This window comes from Corythoichthys intestinalis, chromosome 18 (assembly GCF_030265065.1).
Source record: "Corythoichthys intestinalis isolate RoL2023-P3 chromosome 18, ASM3026506v1, whole genome shotgun sequence".
NCBI classification, from domain to species: domain Eukaryota; kingdom Metazoa; phylum Chordata; class Actinopteri; order Syngnathiformes; family Syngnathidae; genus Corythoichthys; species Corythoichthys intestinalis.
In genome coordinates, this window is record NC_080412.1 from 41,409,469 (window position 1) to 41,424,247 (window position 14,779).

The 14,779-nt window shown below is 40.1% G+C and overlaps 1 protein-coding gene across 4 annotated transcripts in view; it reads left to right on the forward strand.

Annotated features, from left to right (window-relative positions):
- gabrg2 (gamma-aminobutyric acid type A receptor subunit gamma2) overlaps positions 1-14,779 on the forward strand; it is a 98,941-nt gene that overhangs the window by 50,780 nt on the left and 33,382 nt on the right. For all 4 annotated transcript variants that reach the window (XM_057820653.1, XM_057820656.1, XM_057820657.1 and 1 more), the window contains exon 7: positions 11,291-11,443. In XM_057820653.1, the coding sequence (XP_057676636.1) occupies positions 11,291-11,443 (153 nt within the window). The remainder of the gene's footprint in view (positions 1-11,290; positions 11,444-14,779) is intronic.

The window sequence follows — 14,779 nt, forward strand, 5'->3', positions numbered from 1 at the left end:
CACGTGTACAGGTTGGAGCTGGAAAAGATGGATTTAGGAGATTACACACCTGTCCTCCTGTTTCTGTTTACTTTTCCTTGGCAGAACTGCAGTTGCCACTGACGCTTCAGATGGATAAACTAGGACACATAAAATGTCTCCCAAATGAAAATTATCTTGTGAGAGGCTGGAAATATTAGGGTTGTTTTTCAGTTGAGATGCTGGTAGGCTTGAATAGAGGTCATGGAGTACAGGCAAGGGAGGGTATTTAAAGGCAAAATAAAAAGGGGACAGGGCTTAACCAAACCAACAACAAAAACAGGCCAACTGTGTCGGAGATGCTCATGGAGATGTTTCGCTTTTAAGATGGATATGTGATAAAGAATTGTTCAATACTTCATTCCCTGCTTCAATGTATTTACTGTATTGTTCCCTCAATCCCTCAGGGTCCTATATCTTCCAAAAGCTTTTGATGGAGAGTGACATGTATTATCTTGGCATATGCAAATGAGTGTCACAGATAACATATCGAGGGGCGTTAGTGCTTACTTTTTCACAGAATACAGTGGAATTCCGTTAAAAGTCACTGAATGTCAGACTGCGTTTCAGAGGATTTACCTGCTTTTGTGTTTATCAGTACAGCTGTCTCAGATTCTTGCAATACAGTCGGGCAAATAAGTATTTAGTCAACCACTAATTGTGCAAGTTCTCCCACTTGAAAATATTAGAGAGGCCTGTAATTGTCAACATGAGTAGACCTCAACCATGAGAGACAGAATGTGGAAAAAAAAAACAGAAAATCACAGTGTTTGATTTTTAAGGAATTTATTTGCAAATCATGGTGGAAAATAAGTATTTGGTCAACACCAAAAGTTCATCTCATTACTTTGTTATGTACCCTTTGTTGGCAATAACGGAGGCCAAACGTTTTCTGTAACTCTTCACAAGCTTTTCCACACACTGTTGCTGGTATTTTGGCCAATTCCTCCATGCAGATCTCCTCTAGAGCAGTGATGTTTTAGGTCTGTCGTTGGGCTCACGGACTTTCAACTCCCTCCGCAGATTTTCTATGGGGTTGAGATCTGGAGACTGGCTAGGCCACTCCAGGACCTTGAAATGCTTCTTATGAAGCCACTCCTTTGTTGCCCTGGCTGTGTGTTCTGGATCATTGTCATGCTGAAAGACCCAGCCACATCTCATCTTCAATGCCCTTGCTGATGGAAGGAGATTTTCACTCAAAATCTCTCGATACATGGCCCCATTCATTCTTTCCTTTACACAGATCAGTCATCCTGGTCCCTTTGCAGAAAAACAGCCCCAAAGCATGATGTTTCCACCGCTATGCTTCACAGTGGTTATGGTGTTCTTCGGATGCAATTCAGTATTGTTTCTCCTCCAAACACGAGAACCTGTGTTTCAACCAAAAAGTTCCATTTTGGTTTCATCTGACTATTACACATTCTCCCAGTCCTCTTCTGGATCATCTAAATCAGGGGTGTTCAAACTTTTTCAAAGGGGGCCAGATTTGGTGTGGTAAAAATGTGGGGGGCCGACTTTGGCTGACTTGCTTTACGTAGAACAATATATGTAAGCAAATTGTAGCAAGCCATTCCGTGTGTCACATTTGCTTTATTATTTTTTTAAATTAATAATTTCAACAATCTCGCAACTAGCCTTTGTGTCATTCTCTTTCGAATCTCGGGCTCATGCAAAATACTGCTGCTGTAAAATTAAACTAGCTTCAAGTTGCTTTAATTTCTCAGTACGTATCTTCCTTGTAATATTGTCGTACATGTCAGCGTGTCTTGTTTGGTCATATCGCCTCACATTGAACTCTTTAAAAACAACGACTGTCTCTTTGCAAATGAGGCAGACACAGTTGTTGCATATTTTAGTAAAGAAATAGTCAGATTTCCACCAATCCTCGAATCGTCGGCAGTCAACTTTTCGTCGCCATTTTAGATTTTAAATTGGGAGTAAAGGGTCACACGGGGCAATGTTGCTTTGAGTACTGCTGCCTTTTAGTGGGTAAATGAGGAGCAGCATTTAGTGTGCAAGCCACTTCATATGCTGGTAGCAGTACTGCTGACCAATTTATTAAGTGTATGTGCGGGCCAGACGTTATTGATTTTATGACAGAGGCTGGGGGCCGGATGAAATTTGACCAAGGGCCGCATTTGGACCCCGAGCCGGACTTTGGACATGTCTGATCTAAATGCTCTCTAGCAAACCGTAAACGGGCCTGGACGTGTACTTTCTTTAGCAGAGGGACACGTCTGGCAGTGCAGGATTTGAGTCCCTGGCGGCGCATTGTGTTACTGATAGTAGCCCTTGTTACAGTGGTCCCAGCTCTCTGTAGGTCATTCAGTAGGTCGCCCCGTGTGGTTCTGGGATTTTTGCTCACCGTTCTTGTTATCATTTTGACGCCACGGGTTGAGATCTTGCATGGAGCCCCAGATCAAGGGAGATTATCAGTGGTCTTGTATGTTTTCCATTTTCTAATAATTGCTCCCAAAAATAATTGCTCCCGCAGTTGATTTCTTTACACCAAGCGTTGCTTGCACCTGGTGCTGGTCTGGTCTACAATTTTGTCTCTGGTGTCCTTCGACAGCTCTTTGGTCTTGGCCATAGTGGAATATGTAGTGTGACTGACTGAGATTGTGGACAGGTGTCTTTTATACCGATAATGAGTTAAAACAGGTGCCATTAATACAGGTAACGAGTGGAGCCTCGTTAGACCTCGTTAAACCTCATTAGAAGAAGTTAGACCTCTTTGACAGCCAGAAATCTTGCTTGTTTGTAGGTGACCAAATATTTATTTTCCACTGTAATTTAGAAATAAATTCTTTAAAAAAATTAAACAATGCAATTTTCTGTTTTTTTTTCCACATTCTGTCTCTCAAGGTTTACCCATGTTGACAATTACAGGCCTATCTAATCTTTTCAAGTAGGAGAACTTGCACATTTGGTGGTTGACTAAATACTTATTTGCCCCACTGTATTTTGTTAATATTCCTCTGCAAGAGTTGGACTTTAGCAGGTATTTAATAAAAATGGGCGTTGCGAAAAAATTGCAGTAAATTTAACAAAGCGACCTTTGGACCTCTATAATTTTACGGTCCATCCATAGATGTCTTTTTAGCTATTATGAAGACAAATATGTCATGTTGTGTAATTGTGAGACAAATGAGGTCACTGCACGTTGTATGAACAGTGACACTGAGACTGAGATGAGGTGCGATATCAAAAGAGAAGGATGTTGAGCGTTGAATTAAAGAATGCGCTTTTAAGCTTACGTAACCGGTTTGAATCATGGCTTTGCTCAGTGTAGGAAAAAGAAATAATGAAGCCATTTTTAGACAAGGTGAGCTGAAACTAAACAAAAACAGACTGAGATGAGTAAATGGAAATATTGGACATGTTCTGTGGTGTAGTTTTGCATAATCATGGCAAGTATGTAAATAGCCACAGCACCCTGCAACATGGTAACCTGTTCCATTCTTGGAACAGTGCCTTTCATCATGTCACCAAAAAGTGATGAGATTGCATTCTTGTTAAGTACCATTGACCCTGGCAAGTAGCCAAGGCGTAACCCTGGTCATTAACAAGCTTCCTGTCTTTCAGTCAAACCTATACATTAGCATACGCTGTCACCTTTTATATCCACAAGCGCTGAAAGAATGGCCTGTCAGCAGCCTTGCACCGAATGGCCAGCATGTGTCTCAGGTCCGTATCTACACAAATTTACAACCCTTCTGCCAACAGAACAACAATATGATAGTCACATGTGACTTATTTTGTCATCTGGTCAGCAATCCTTTCTTTCTATGTCCCTGTTGGCTGTTTCCTCCTACCCAACTATAATACAGTGGTATGAAACAGTATCTGAACCGTTTGGAGTTCTCACTTTTCTGCATAAAATCACCATTAAATGTTATCTGATCCATGTCAAAATCACACAGATGAAAATACAGTGTCTGCTTTAACTAAAACCACCCAAACATTAATAGGTATTCATAGTTTAATGAGGATACCATGCAAACAATGACAGAAGGTGGAAAATAAGTAAGTGAACCCTCTGCCGAAGGAGACTTCAAGAGCAATTGAAACCAATTTTTACCAAACAATTTAAGTCTGGTGTGTGCCCAATCACTGAGGAGTGGTTTAAATTTGCCCTGCCCACTATAAAACACACACCTGGTAAGAATTGCCTTGATGAGAAGCATTGTCTGATTTGCGTCATGGCTCAGTCAAAAGAGCTTTCTGAAGACCTGCGATCAAGGATTGTTGATTTGTATAAAGCTGCAAAAGGATACAAAACTATCACTAAAAGTCTGGATGTTCATCAATCGACAGTCAGAAAAGTTGTCTACAAATGGAGAGAGTTTGGCACTGTTGCTTCTCTCCCAAGGAGTGGCTGTCCACTAAAGATGACGCAAAGAGTTCAGAGCAGAATACTCAGAGAGGTAAAAAAGAACCTTAGCGTGTCTATTTAAGACTGATCGAAATCACTAGCACAGTCCAATATCTATGTGCAAACATAAACTAAATACATCATACTATTGCCAAGAATGGTGTTAATGGGTGGACTTCACGGAGGAAGCTACTGCTGTCTATAAAAAAAAAACATTGTTGCTTGTTTAATGTTCGCAAAAAGGCATTTGGACACTCAACAGATGTTTTGGCAAAATATTTTGTGGACTGATGAAACCAAAATTGAATTGTTTGGGAGTAACACACAACGTAATATGTGAAGGAAAAATGGAACAGCTCACCAACATCAACACCTCATCCTCACAGTGAAGCATGGTGGAGGGAGCATCATGATTTGGGACTGTTTTGCTGCCTCAGGGCCTGGACAACTTGCAATCATTAATGGAAGAATGAATTCAAAAGTTTATCAGGATGTTTTGCAAGAAAACCTGAGGCCATCTGTCAGACAGATGAAGCTAAAAAGAGAATTAATTCTGCAACAAGACAATGATCCAAAACACAGACGTAAATAAACTTCAGAATGGCTTCAGAAGAGCAAAATACACGTTCTGGAGTGGCCAAGTCAAAGTCCAGACTTGAACCCCATTGAAATGCTGTGGCATGACATAAGGACAGCGATTCATGCCAGCCATCCCAGGAATCTAACTGAACTACAGCAGTTTGGTGGAGAAGAATGGGCCAAGATTAGTCCTGATAGATATGCCAGACTGAGCTGCAGCTACAGGAAGCATCAGGTTAAAGTTAATCCTGCCAAAGGGGTGGGGGCACAAAATATTAAATGTGACGGTTCACTTTCTTATATTTCGCCCACCTGTCATTGTTTGCATACAGTCTTCATTAAAATACAGTGCCTTGCAAAAGTATTCGGCCCGCTTGAATCTTGCAACCTTTTGCCACATTTCAGGCTTCAAACATAAAGATATGAAATTTAATTTTTTTGTCAAGAATCAACAACAAGTGGGACACAATCGTGAAGTGGAACAACATTTATTGGATAATTTAAACTTTTTTAACAAATAAAAAACTGAAAAGTGGTGCGTGCAATATTATTCGGCCCCTTTACTTTCAGTGCAGCAAACTCACTCCAGAAGTTCAGTGAGGATCTCTGAATGATCCAATGTTGTCCTAAATGACCGATGATGATAAATAGAATCCACCTGTGTGTAATCAAGTCTCCGTATAAATGCACCTGCTCTGTGATAGTCTCAGGGTTCTGTTTAAAGTGCAGAGAGCATTATGAAAACCAAGGAACACACCAGGCAGGTCCGAGATACTGTTGTGGAGAAGTTTAAAGCCGGATTTGGATACAAAAAGATTTCCCAAGCTTTAAACATCTCAAGGAGCACTGTGCAAGCCATCATATTGAAATGGAAGGAGCATCAGACCACTGCAAATCTACCAAGACCTGGCCGTCCTCCCAAACTTTCTTCTCAAACAAGGAGAAAACTGATCAGAGATGCAGCCAAGAGGCCCATGATCACTCTGGATGAACTGCAGAGATCTACAGCTGAGGTGGGAGAGTCTGTCCATAGGACAACAATCAGTCGTACACTGCACAAATCTGGCCTTTATGGAAGAGTGGCAAGAAGAAAGCCATTTCTCAAAGATATCCATAAAAAGTCTCGTTTAAAGTTTGCCACAAGCCACCTGGGAGACACACCAAACATGTGGAAGAAGGTGCTCTGGTCAGATGAAACCAAAATTGAACTTTTTGGCCACAATGCAAAACGATATGTTTGGCGTAAAAGCAACACAGCTCATCACCCTGAACACACCGTCCCCACTGTCAAACATGGTGGTGGCAGCATCATGGTTTGGGCCTGCTTTTCTTCAGCAGTGACAGGGAAGATGGTTAAAATTGACGGGAAGATGGATGCAGCCAAATACAGGAACATTCTGGAAGAAAACCTGTTGGTATCTGCACAAGACCTGAGACTGGGACGGAGATTTATCTTCCAACGGGACAATGATCCAAAACATAAAGCCAAATCTACAATGGAATGGTTCAAAAATAAAGGTATCCAGGTGTTAGAATGGCCAAGTCAAAGTCCAGACCTGAATGCAATCGAGAATCTGTGGAAAGAGCTGAAGACTGCTGTTCACAAGCACTCTCCATCCAACCTCACTGAGCTCGAGCTGTTTTGCAAGGAAGAATGGGCAAGAATGTCAGTCTCTCGATGTGCAAAACTGATAGAAACATACCCCAAGCGACTTGCAGCTGTAATTGGAGCAAAAGGTGGCGCTACAAAGTATTAACGCAAGGGGGCCGAATAATATTGCACGCCCCACTTTTCAGTTTTTTATTTGTTAAAAAAGTTTAAATTATCCAATAAATTTTGTTCCACTTCACGATTGTGTCCCACTTGTTGTTGATTCTTGACAAAAAATTAAAATTTTATATCTTTATGTTTGAAGCCTGAAATGTGGCGAAAGGTTGCAACGTTCAAGGGGGCCGAATACTTTTGCAAGGCACTGTATGTAAACCTATAAATGTTTGGCGGTTTTAGTTAAAGCAGATACTTTTTTTTTCAACTGTGCAATTTTGACAAATATCAGATCACATTTGATGGTGATTTTATGCAGAAATGTGAGAAATTTCAAAAGGTTCAGATACTTTTTCATACCACTGTAATTAAATATTTTGTATACAAATTAATTACCCTCAGGCGGATATAATTGGTGTTCTTTCCCAATAATTTGGCTCTGATTCTGTCAAGTGTGTTCCGTCTGAACCCCAGGCAGGACTGTGCCGCCGTCAGTAATTTCGCCTAGGTTGGGTCAGCAAAAATGTTCCTCAACGTGGTAGAAACCGACTGACTTAAAACTAATGTAGTTACAACAATGAATGATAAAATCATTTTATTAACAATAGCCAAGGAGCATGGCATTGGACGCATTCATTGTACTGATATGTAATCTTTGTGTTCCTGTTAGGCGGATACAGGTCAATAACGCCCCACAAAATGTCCTTATAGCAAGTACCATGCCCTGTAATGAAATTGGTGTGAATGGACGAAGGCTAGCCAGTGGCAATTAAATCATAATTTTACTGGTGTTGCCAAGACCATTGTTATTAAATACATGTTCCGCTATGTGAAGGAGCAATTGTGCCGCTGACAAAGTCACAATATATATATGAACCATCTGGAAGGGATCTTAGCTTAGAGGTTATTGCTAATTTAATGGTAATAAAATTCAAACAGTGCTCTGTCAGACCTGCAAGTCCCAGGTCACAGACAAATCATATGCCACACCGAAACCCGCGTCAGCAGAAAACACATATGGTGATATGAACAGCTACGGCCTTGACATAAGGGCCATTGCATTCCGTTAAACAACTGACACTTTTAAATAGTTAGTGAACAGTGGCGGATTGATCGCCGAGACTTGGTCCCGGTCCAGATGCTCGGAGAACTCACTGGCGCCGATCGCAGCAAAATAATAAACACGGACGGCCTTGTGTCTTTTTCTCTATGTCGCTCATTAGCGCGAGCGCGAAAACACACAGATGTCGGCTGTTTCGCAATAAACTGCGGTGTGCCCTTTCTCATGAGCAAAATTATTAGCCAGCTGTTCGTACCTCAGCTGCAGCCGGTCTATTCAGAAACGCCGAGAGCCATTGAACCTATCAACGCATATACACACGCAGACATGCACTCTCGCACAATTGAGTGAGACGGAATAAGCTAATGCCCTGCAGGTTACAAGCCATAGCACGAGGCCAGTGGAGGTTTCCGACACCGCTAACTGTTTGATGGTAATCAATTAGCAGAAAAGCGACTCAGCTGGCGTCTGACAGCGAGCCACCATTAAATTAAAGAGAGCTCAAAAGTAGGAGTGTGGTGGTCCAGGGGACCACCCTGGGTCCCGGGGGATGGCAATGGCCTTTTTGCCGGAGCTGCGGGAGGAAGGATGTGCCATGCTGACTTACCCCTAACCCTAACCACTCCTGATTGGCTGGGGATGTACCATGGCCCCGCGTAGCATTTCCACTTTCCTGCAGGACTATCACACGTCTGATGGGATTCCCGCATGACAGGGTACAATTAGAAAAACTAAAGTAGAGAAATTGTCGGTGCCAGGATTAGCGATCAGGCAGCATGGAACAGGATGTCAGCATATCCACACTTACATATAATTCACATAATATTGGGTTCTGTTAGAGTTAAATAAAATTGTGCCGTATATAACAGCATTTATTCGCATTACGCCATAGTTTAATCTTCATTTAAAAGTACCTTAAATAGACCAATGGTCACTATTACATTTGGTCACAGTGTTAAAGCATTTGTACAGTCAGCAGTACAGTGACACCATGCACCATGCCCGTTCGATGACTTCATGAAAAAGTCAACTTTCCACCTCCTAAGGGGGACAGTAAATTAGCTGTGTTTCATAATTCGTATCTGATACTTCTCTAAAATATGTGTCTGGTACGACTCACTGTATGACGAGGGGTATGTAGGCGACAATAAATTGCTTAAAGTAGGGGAATAACAGCGTCACAGGTCGCCACGTACCCACAGGATGAGCCAGCGGCTAACATCAACGTCTGGACCGGAGGAGCACATGAGACCCTTCTCATCATGACATCACCTCATTATCACGTTCTCAGTATGCTAATGTGTTTACAAATGGAGTATATAAGGAATGTGCCTGGCTGTAGGACTTATACTGATACTTCCACTATTATGGACTAACGCGGGGTAAGGGAACTATCAGCCAGATATCTGTTGATTGCTTTATCTGGAATAGATAAACCCGGCTCAAATCGCAACTTCAGGTCTGTGACTCTTTTCTTTAAACTGTTATTTAATTATGAGTATACTCTTGCTCTCAAGTAACGGACACAACTAAAAGTATTAATTGTTCATTAATTAACATTAATCTAAGTGATATTGTTTGCCCTTTGGCATTTTAAAAATTTCTAACAAAATGGTGACCCCGACGTGATTTAATTTCTAACAGTTCCACACCTCACATTGGCGATTTGTGTACGCTCCAGTCCGCCTAACCACATCTTTTCTGACTCACTGCCCCTCCTATTTCTCCTTGCTCATCAGGCCCCCCACATGGTGTCCACAGGAAATACAATTATCCACGATAGCACCACTATATTCATAGATAGAAACCATTTAATGCATTTCTTGTTTTTTGTTCTTCTCCTCGCTCCTATTTTCCTTTCTAATATAATATAATATAATATAAACCTTTATAACCCGTTCCTGCTCTCTGCTTTTTCCTAATAAATGAAACACAATAAATAATCACAACGAGAGTACATCATACTCCCATGTGTATAATGTGATACATTAAAACTGTTCAGACCGTAAGAACACTCAGATTTCCATTCTCTGTGTCAGAGAAGCTGAACAGGACAGGTAAAAAAAAAAAAAAACATTAAAAAATAAATAATTAATTTTTTAAAAAGTATATATATATATATCGAAATGATGCTATATCGTGATATTTTTGTATCCCAAAATGTTATGATATGCTTCTGTCAAGAATCGATGTCATTATAAAAAGTGGCCACTGTTTAAATAAAATTAAAGTTGCTACAAAAGCTTTCTGTTAACTCAATAGCTGCCATGACGGCACTATACGTCCAATCCATTTAGACTGGAAGGTGCGAATGAATGTTCGTGCATTCGCATTCAGGCTCTCCGATTTTCGGGGCATTTACAGGTCACTTCCTATTGAGTTTAAATGACCGTCTATTCATTTGGGGAAATTCCCTATGGTGGTAGATATGTGTCTTTATTATTCAATCCAAAAAAAGTTGCTTCGATCAAAAAAAATATATATATATTTGCCTTAAGCCCAAAAAAAAAAAAAAAAGTTTGAATGCAAAAAAAAAATGTTTTTTACATATTTTACTTTGATTTAATTTTTTTTTTGTTTTTTTTTTTTGATTGAAGTAAAGGTTGTTTTTTTTGTGTTTGGGACAGATTCAGGCAAGGATATTTGTGTCTTTATTATTCAATCAAAAAATACTTATTCAATCAAAAAGAAAATAAAAAAATCAAAGAGAAATAGTGTACAACTGCATTTCTTTTAGTCTGAAATTTATTTTTGCATTATTATTTTTTTTTTTCCAATTTAAGTGACTTTTTTTGATTGAAAATATAAATATTTTGTTTGAAGCAACTTTTTCTTTAAATGAAGCAACATTTTATTGATTGAATAATAAAGAAACAAATCTACCTCCATAATTCCCGAGTCACGTCTGTAACCCAAAATCAACAGGTCGAGACCCAAAAATGCCCCCAAATCAACAGGAAGCGACCCAGAAATGCTCCAACACCAACCGTAAGTGACTTAAAAAATCAACAGCAAATGACCTGAATTGCCCCAAAATTGAACTCATTGGTTGCCATTGACTTTCATAGACGTCCAATCCGTTTGAAGTGGGAGGGATGGCAGCGAATGAACGAACGTTCATTCGCTGCCACCCTCCCAGTTCAAACGAATTGGACGTCTACAAGTGATACACTCAATTCAATTCACAGCAGAAGGATGAAAAGAGCTTGTTTTTCTCTTAATTACTTGTAAAGTATTGTGGTATTATTCCGTGCCTCATGTATCGATAGTTTTTATATCGCCATATTGTGAGATCATCGTAATCGTGAGCTTTATAGTATCAAAAGAAACAGACATTGGAAGTCAGCTAAAGTTGAGAGGAGCTTTATCACTGATACAATGTCAAAACTGAAGAGGTACACTGAAATGAGGTATCGTCATGGTATATCACAGCTCAGCTACCCACGTATGAAATGTAATTTGAGGCATTTGCTGCACTTTTCCTCTCTTCTAGGCGACTACGTGGTGCTGACGGTCTTCTTTGACCTAAGCAGGAGAATGGGCTACTTCACCATCCAAACCTACATCCCATGCACTCTCATTGTTGTACTCTCTTGGGTTTCATTCTGGATCAACAAGGATGCAGTACCAGCTAGAACATCCTTAGGTGAGCTTATTGTATACATACATTTTAAATGCTGACAGTCCAAGTTCAAAGTATCTGTATTTGTGAACTGATGCTAGCCCACATGCATCCACTTTAATTCATTAACAAGTCCAAACATTCTAGCGGCTGTGACACTTAACCTCATTCTTCCTCCGCCTCCTCTTTCCCTCTGAGACAGCCACACTGCTCAAAAATGTAGTCCATCTTGATTAAAAGAGCCAATCCAGGCACATGTTTTCACGCATGCCTTAATGATACATTCATTATGCAGTACAGCAGCAAAAAATGCCGGGATGCACCATCAGCACAATAATAATAGAGGCTGCTGCTGCTTCGATCAACACAAAGCAAACTAAAACGAGAGCAAAAGTTTAAATATGAACAAAACATGTCAGGCTTTGAACTTCCTTCACCTGCAGTGGGCAACCTTGGGAATTAATATGATTTTCTAGCTTTCTCATCCTCAGCTTTCCGTATAAATCTTGACCTCACATCCATGTGACGTGATCATTATCTGGCATATTGTAGCCGAACATGAATTTGCTAAGGAAGAAACTAGGACTACAGCTATCGATTATTTAAGTACCGTAATTTTCGGACTACAAGACGTGACTGACTATAAGCCGCGACCCACCCAAATTTGACACAAAAAGGCATTTGTTCATAGATAAGCTGCACTGGACTATAGTTTATCACAAAAGTGAGTACATCCCTCACATTTCTGCAGATATTTAAGTATATCTTTTCATGGGACAACACTGACAAAATGACATTTTGACACAATGAAAGTAGTCTGTGTGCAGCTTATATAATAGAGTTGATTTATTTTCCCCTCAAAACAACTAAAAATATAGCTATTAATATCTAAACCCCTGGGAAAAAAAGTGACTACACCCCTTAGAATCTACTTACATTCCTAAATGTCCAAATTGAGTACTGCTTGTCATTTTCCCTCCAAAATGTCATGTGACTCGTTTAGGGCTGCAGCTATCGAATATTTTAGTAAACGAGTATTCTATCGATTAATCGAGTAATCGGATAAAACTAATATATTTTTAGGTGAAGAGCACTTATAAATATACATGAGAAAACAAGACATTTCATCTAATCTTGAACCACTTTCAGTCAATCAATGTCTTTATTTTTGATGTATATTGTTGAAAACAGCCAACAATTGCATCTCAGATGTAACTACAATATTAAAAAAAAAGACTAATTCACTGCTTTCACTCAAAAAACCTTTAGATCTTATTAAAAAAAATGTGTATCTAAAATGTGTGTATATATATATATATATATATATATATATATATATATACCTAAAAATGCCGTTACGCTTGATAACACACATCACTTAAAAGTTAGGATTTTTTTCCCACGTGTTTCAATTGAATTTCTATTTGTGTCAAGCCATTTTAAAGTTCTAGTTAAGTTTTAAGTTAGTCTAAACTGTAAGTCCTGATATGATTTTGAGTTTTTGCAGTGTTCAAAATAAATGTATGATACAGGCTGTATTGGAGCACATTAGGGACCAGTGCGACTTGGTGTTTTATCCAGCAATGGCTACTGACCTAAAATTGATAGTTAGCATTATTGAGTTATTTTACACCCTCATCACTCCACAACGCTATGTTATGTTAAAGCCTGTATGTAAGACACGTTAGCCACGCATCGACAGTGGTCATAATTAATAGAAACCTAGCCCTCCGCAGGGCTAACGTTGCTTGAGCTAGTGACAGTAACGGTAATCTTATTTATTAGGGCTTTAGCGCTCTTTATTAGCGCTTAGCGCTCTACTGCTTTAAGATGGCGGCTGTTTACTAACGCTGCCCAGACGCGGCCGAGTCTGTCATTTCGCATCTAGTTTAACATACATGTGATCTCTATGAGACTCATCAGACCCTACCTGCTAACAACATAGCATCGTGCTGGCTAGTATTTAGCAACGTCGGCGTCGTTTGCAGCGCCTGTCGGCTGCAGTAAGTTTTTGTGCTTCTTCCTCTACGCACGTGACATCAGCGCGTTGTCCCGCATTCAAAGTAGTCCGAGCAAAACGTGATGCTTAGAGCTGTCAAAATAAACGATTACTCGAGGTGAATAAAATTACCACGATCAGTTTTAAACTCGAGTTACTCGAGTTGCTCGAGTATTCGTTTCAGCTCTAGACTCGTTACAGGAGTGCTGTCACCATTGCTGCAGAGATTGAAGAGGTGGGGGGTAAGCATGTTAGTGCTCAGACCATACGCCGCACTCTACATCAAATTGATGTGCATTGCTGTCACCCCAGGAGGAAGCCTTTTCTGAAGACGGTACACCAGAAAGCCCTCAAACAGTTTGCTGAAGACATGGATTACTGGAACCATGTCCTATGGTCTGATAAGATGGGCGGGCTTTCTTGTGTACCGTCTTCAGAAGAGGCTTCCTCCTGGGGTGACAGCCATGCACACCAATTTGATGTAGAGTGCGGCGTATGGTCTGAGCACTAACAAGCTTACCCCCCACCTCTCCAATCTCTGCAGCAATTCTGACAGCATGCCTGTAACGAGTCACGTGACGTTTTTGAGAGAAAATGACAAGCAGTACTCAATTTGGACATTTAGGGATGTACGTAGTTTCTAAGGGGTGTACTCAGTTTTGTTGCCAGGGGTTTAGATATTAATGGCGATATTTTGAGGGGAAAATTAATTAACTTTATTATATAAGCTGCACACAGACTACTTTTCATTGTGTCAAAGTGTCATTTTGTCAGTGTTGTGTTGTCCCATGAATAGATATACTTAAATATCAGCAGAAATGCGAGGGGTGTACTCACTTTTGTGATACACTATATAAGCCGCAGCTGTCCTCACTGTATTATGGGATATTTACACCAAAAGATATTAACCAGTAACGCTATATTTGTCAGTGGCATCATAAGACTGTCTTGAGATAAAATTAACCGCCATGAAGCTTTGAACCAATCGGCTGCAAAGCTTCATAGCTTCAAGAAGCTTCATTTGGCCATCACTGCTACCTTGGAGGAGACAGTCAACCTCTGCTCTCAACACTGTTGTCGTCCAACTTGCTTCCTAACATGCATTGCAGCGCTGCAGATGTAAATAACAATCGAACTCCTGTTCCGTGCTAATTATTTTTTCAGTTACTGTTCCAGTTGTTTCATTAATTGCTAGTAATGGTATTTGGTAACACTTTATTTGACAGTGGTGCGATAAGACTGTCATAAGACCATCATAATTATGACATGACACTGCAATGAGCTTGTGACAGATGTCATTATGTGTCATCTGGCAAATTATCTGTTTTGAATGGATTTAAAGATCCGAGCTGGAGATAAAT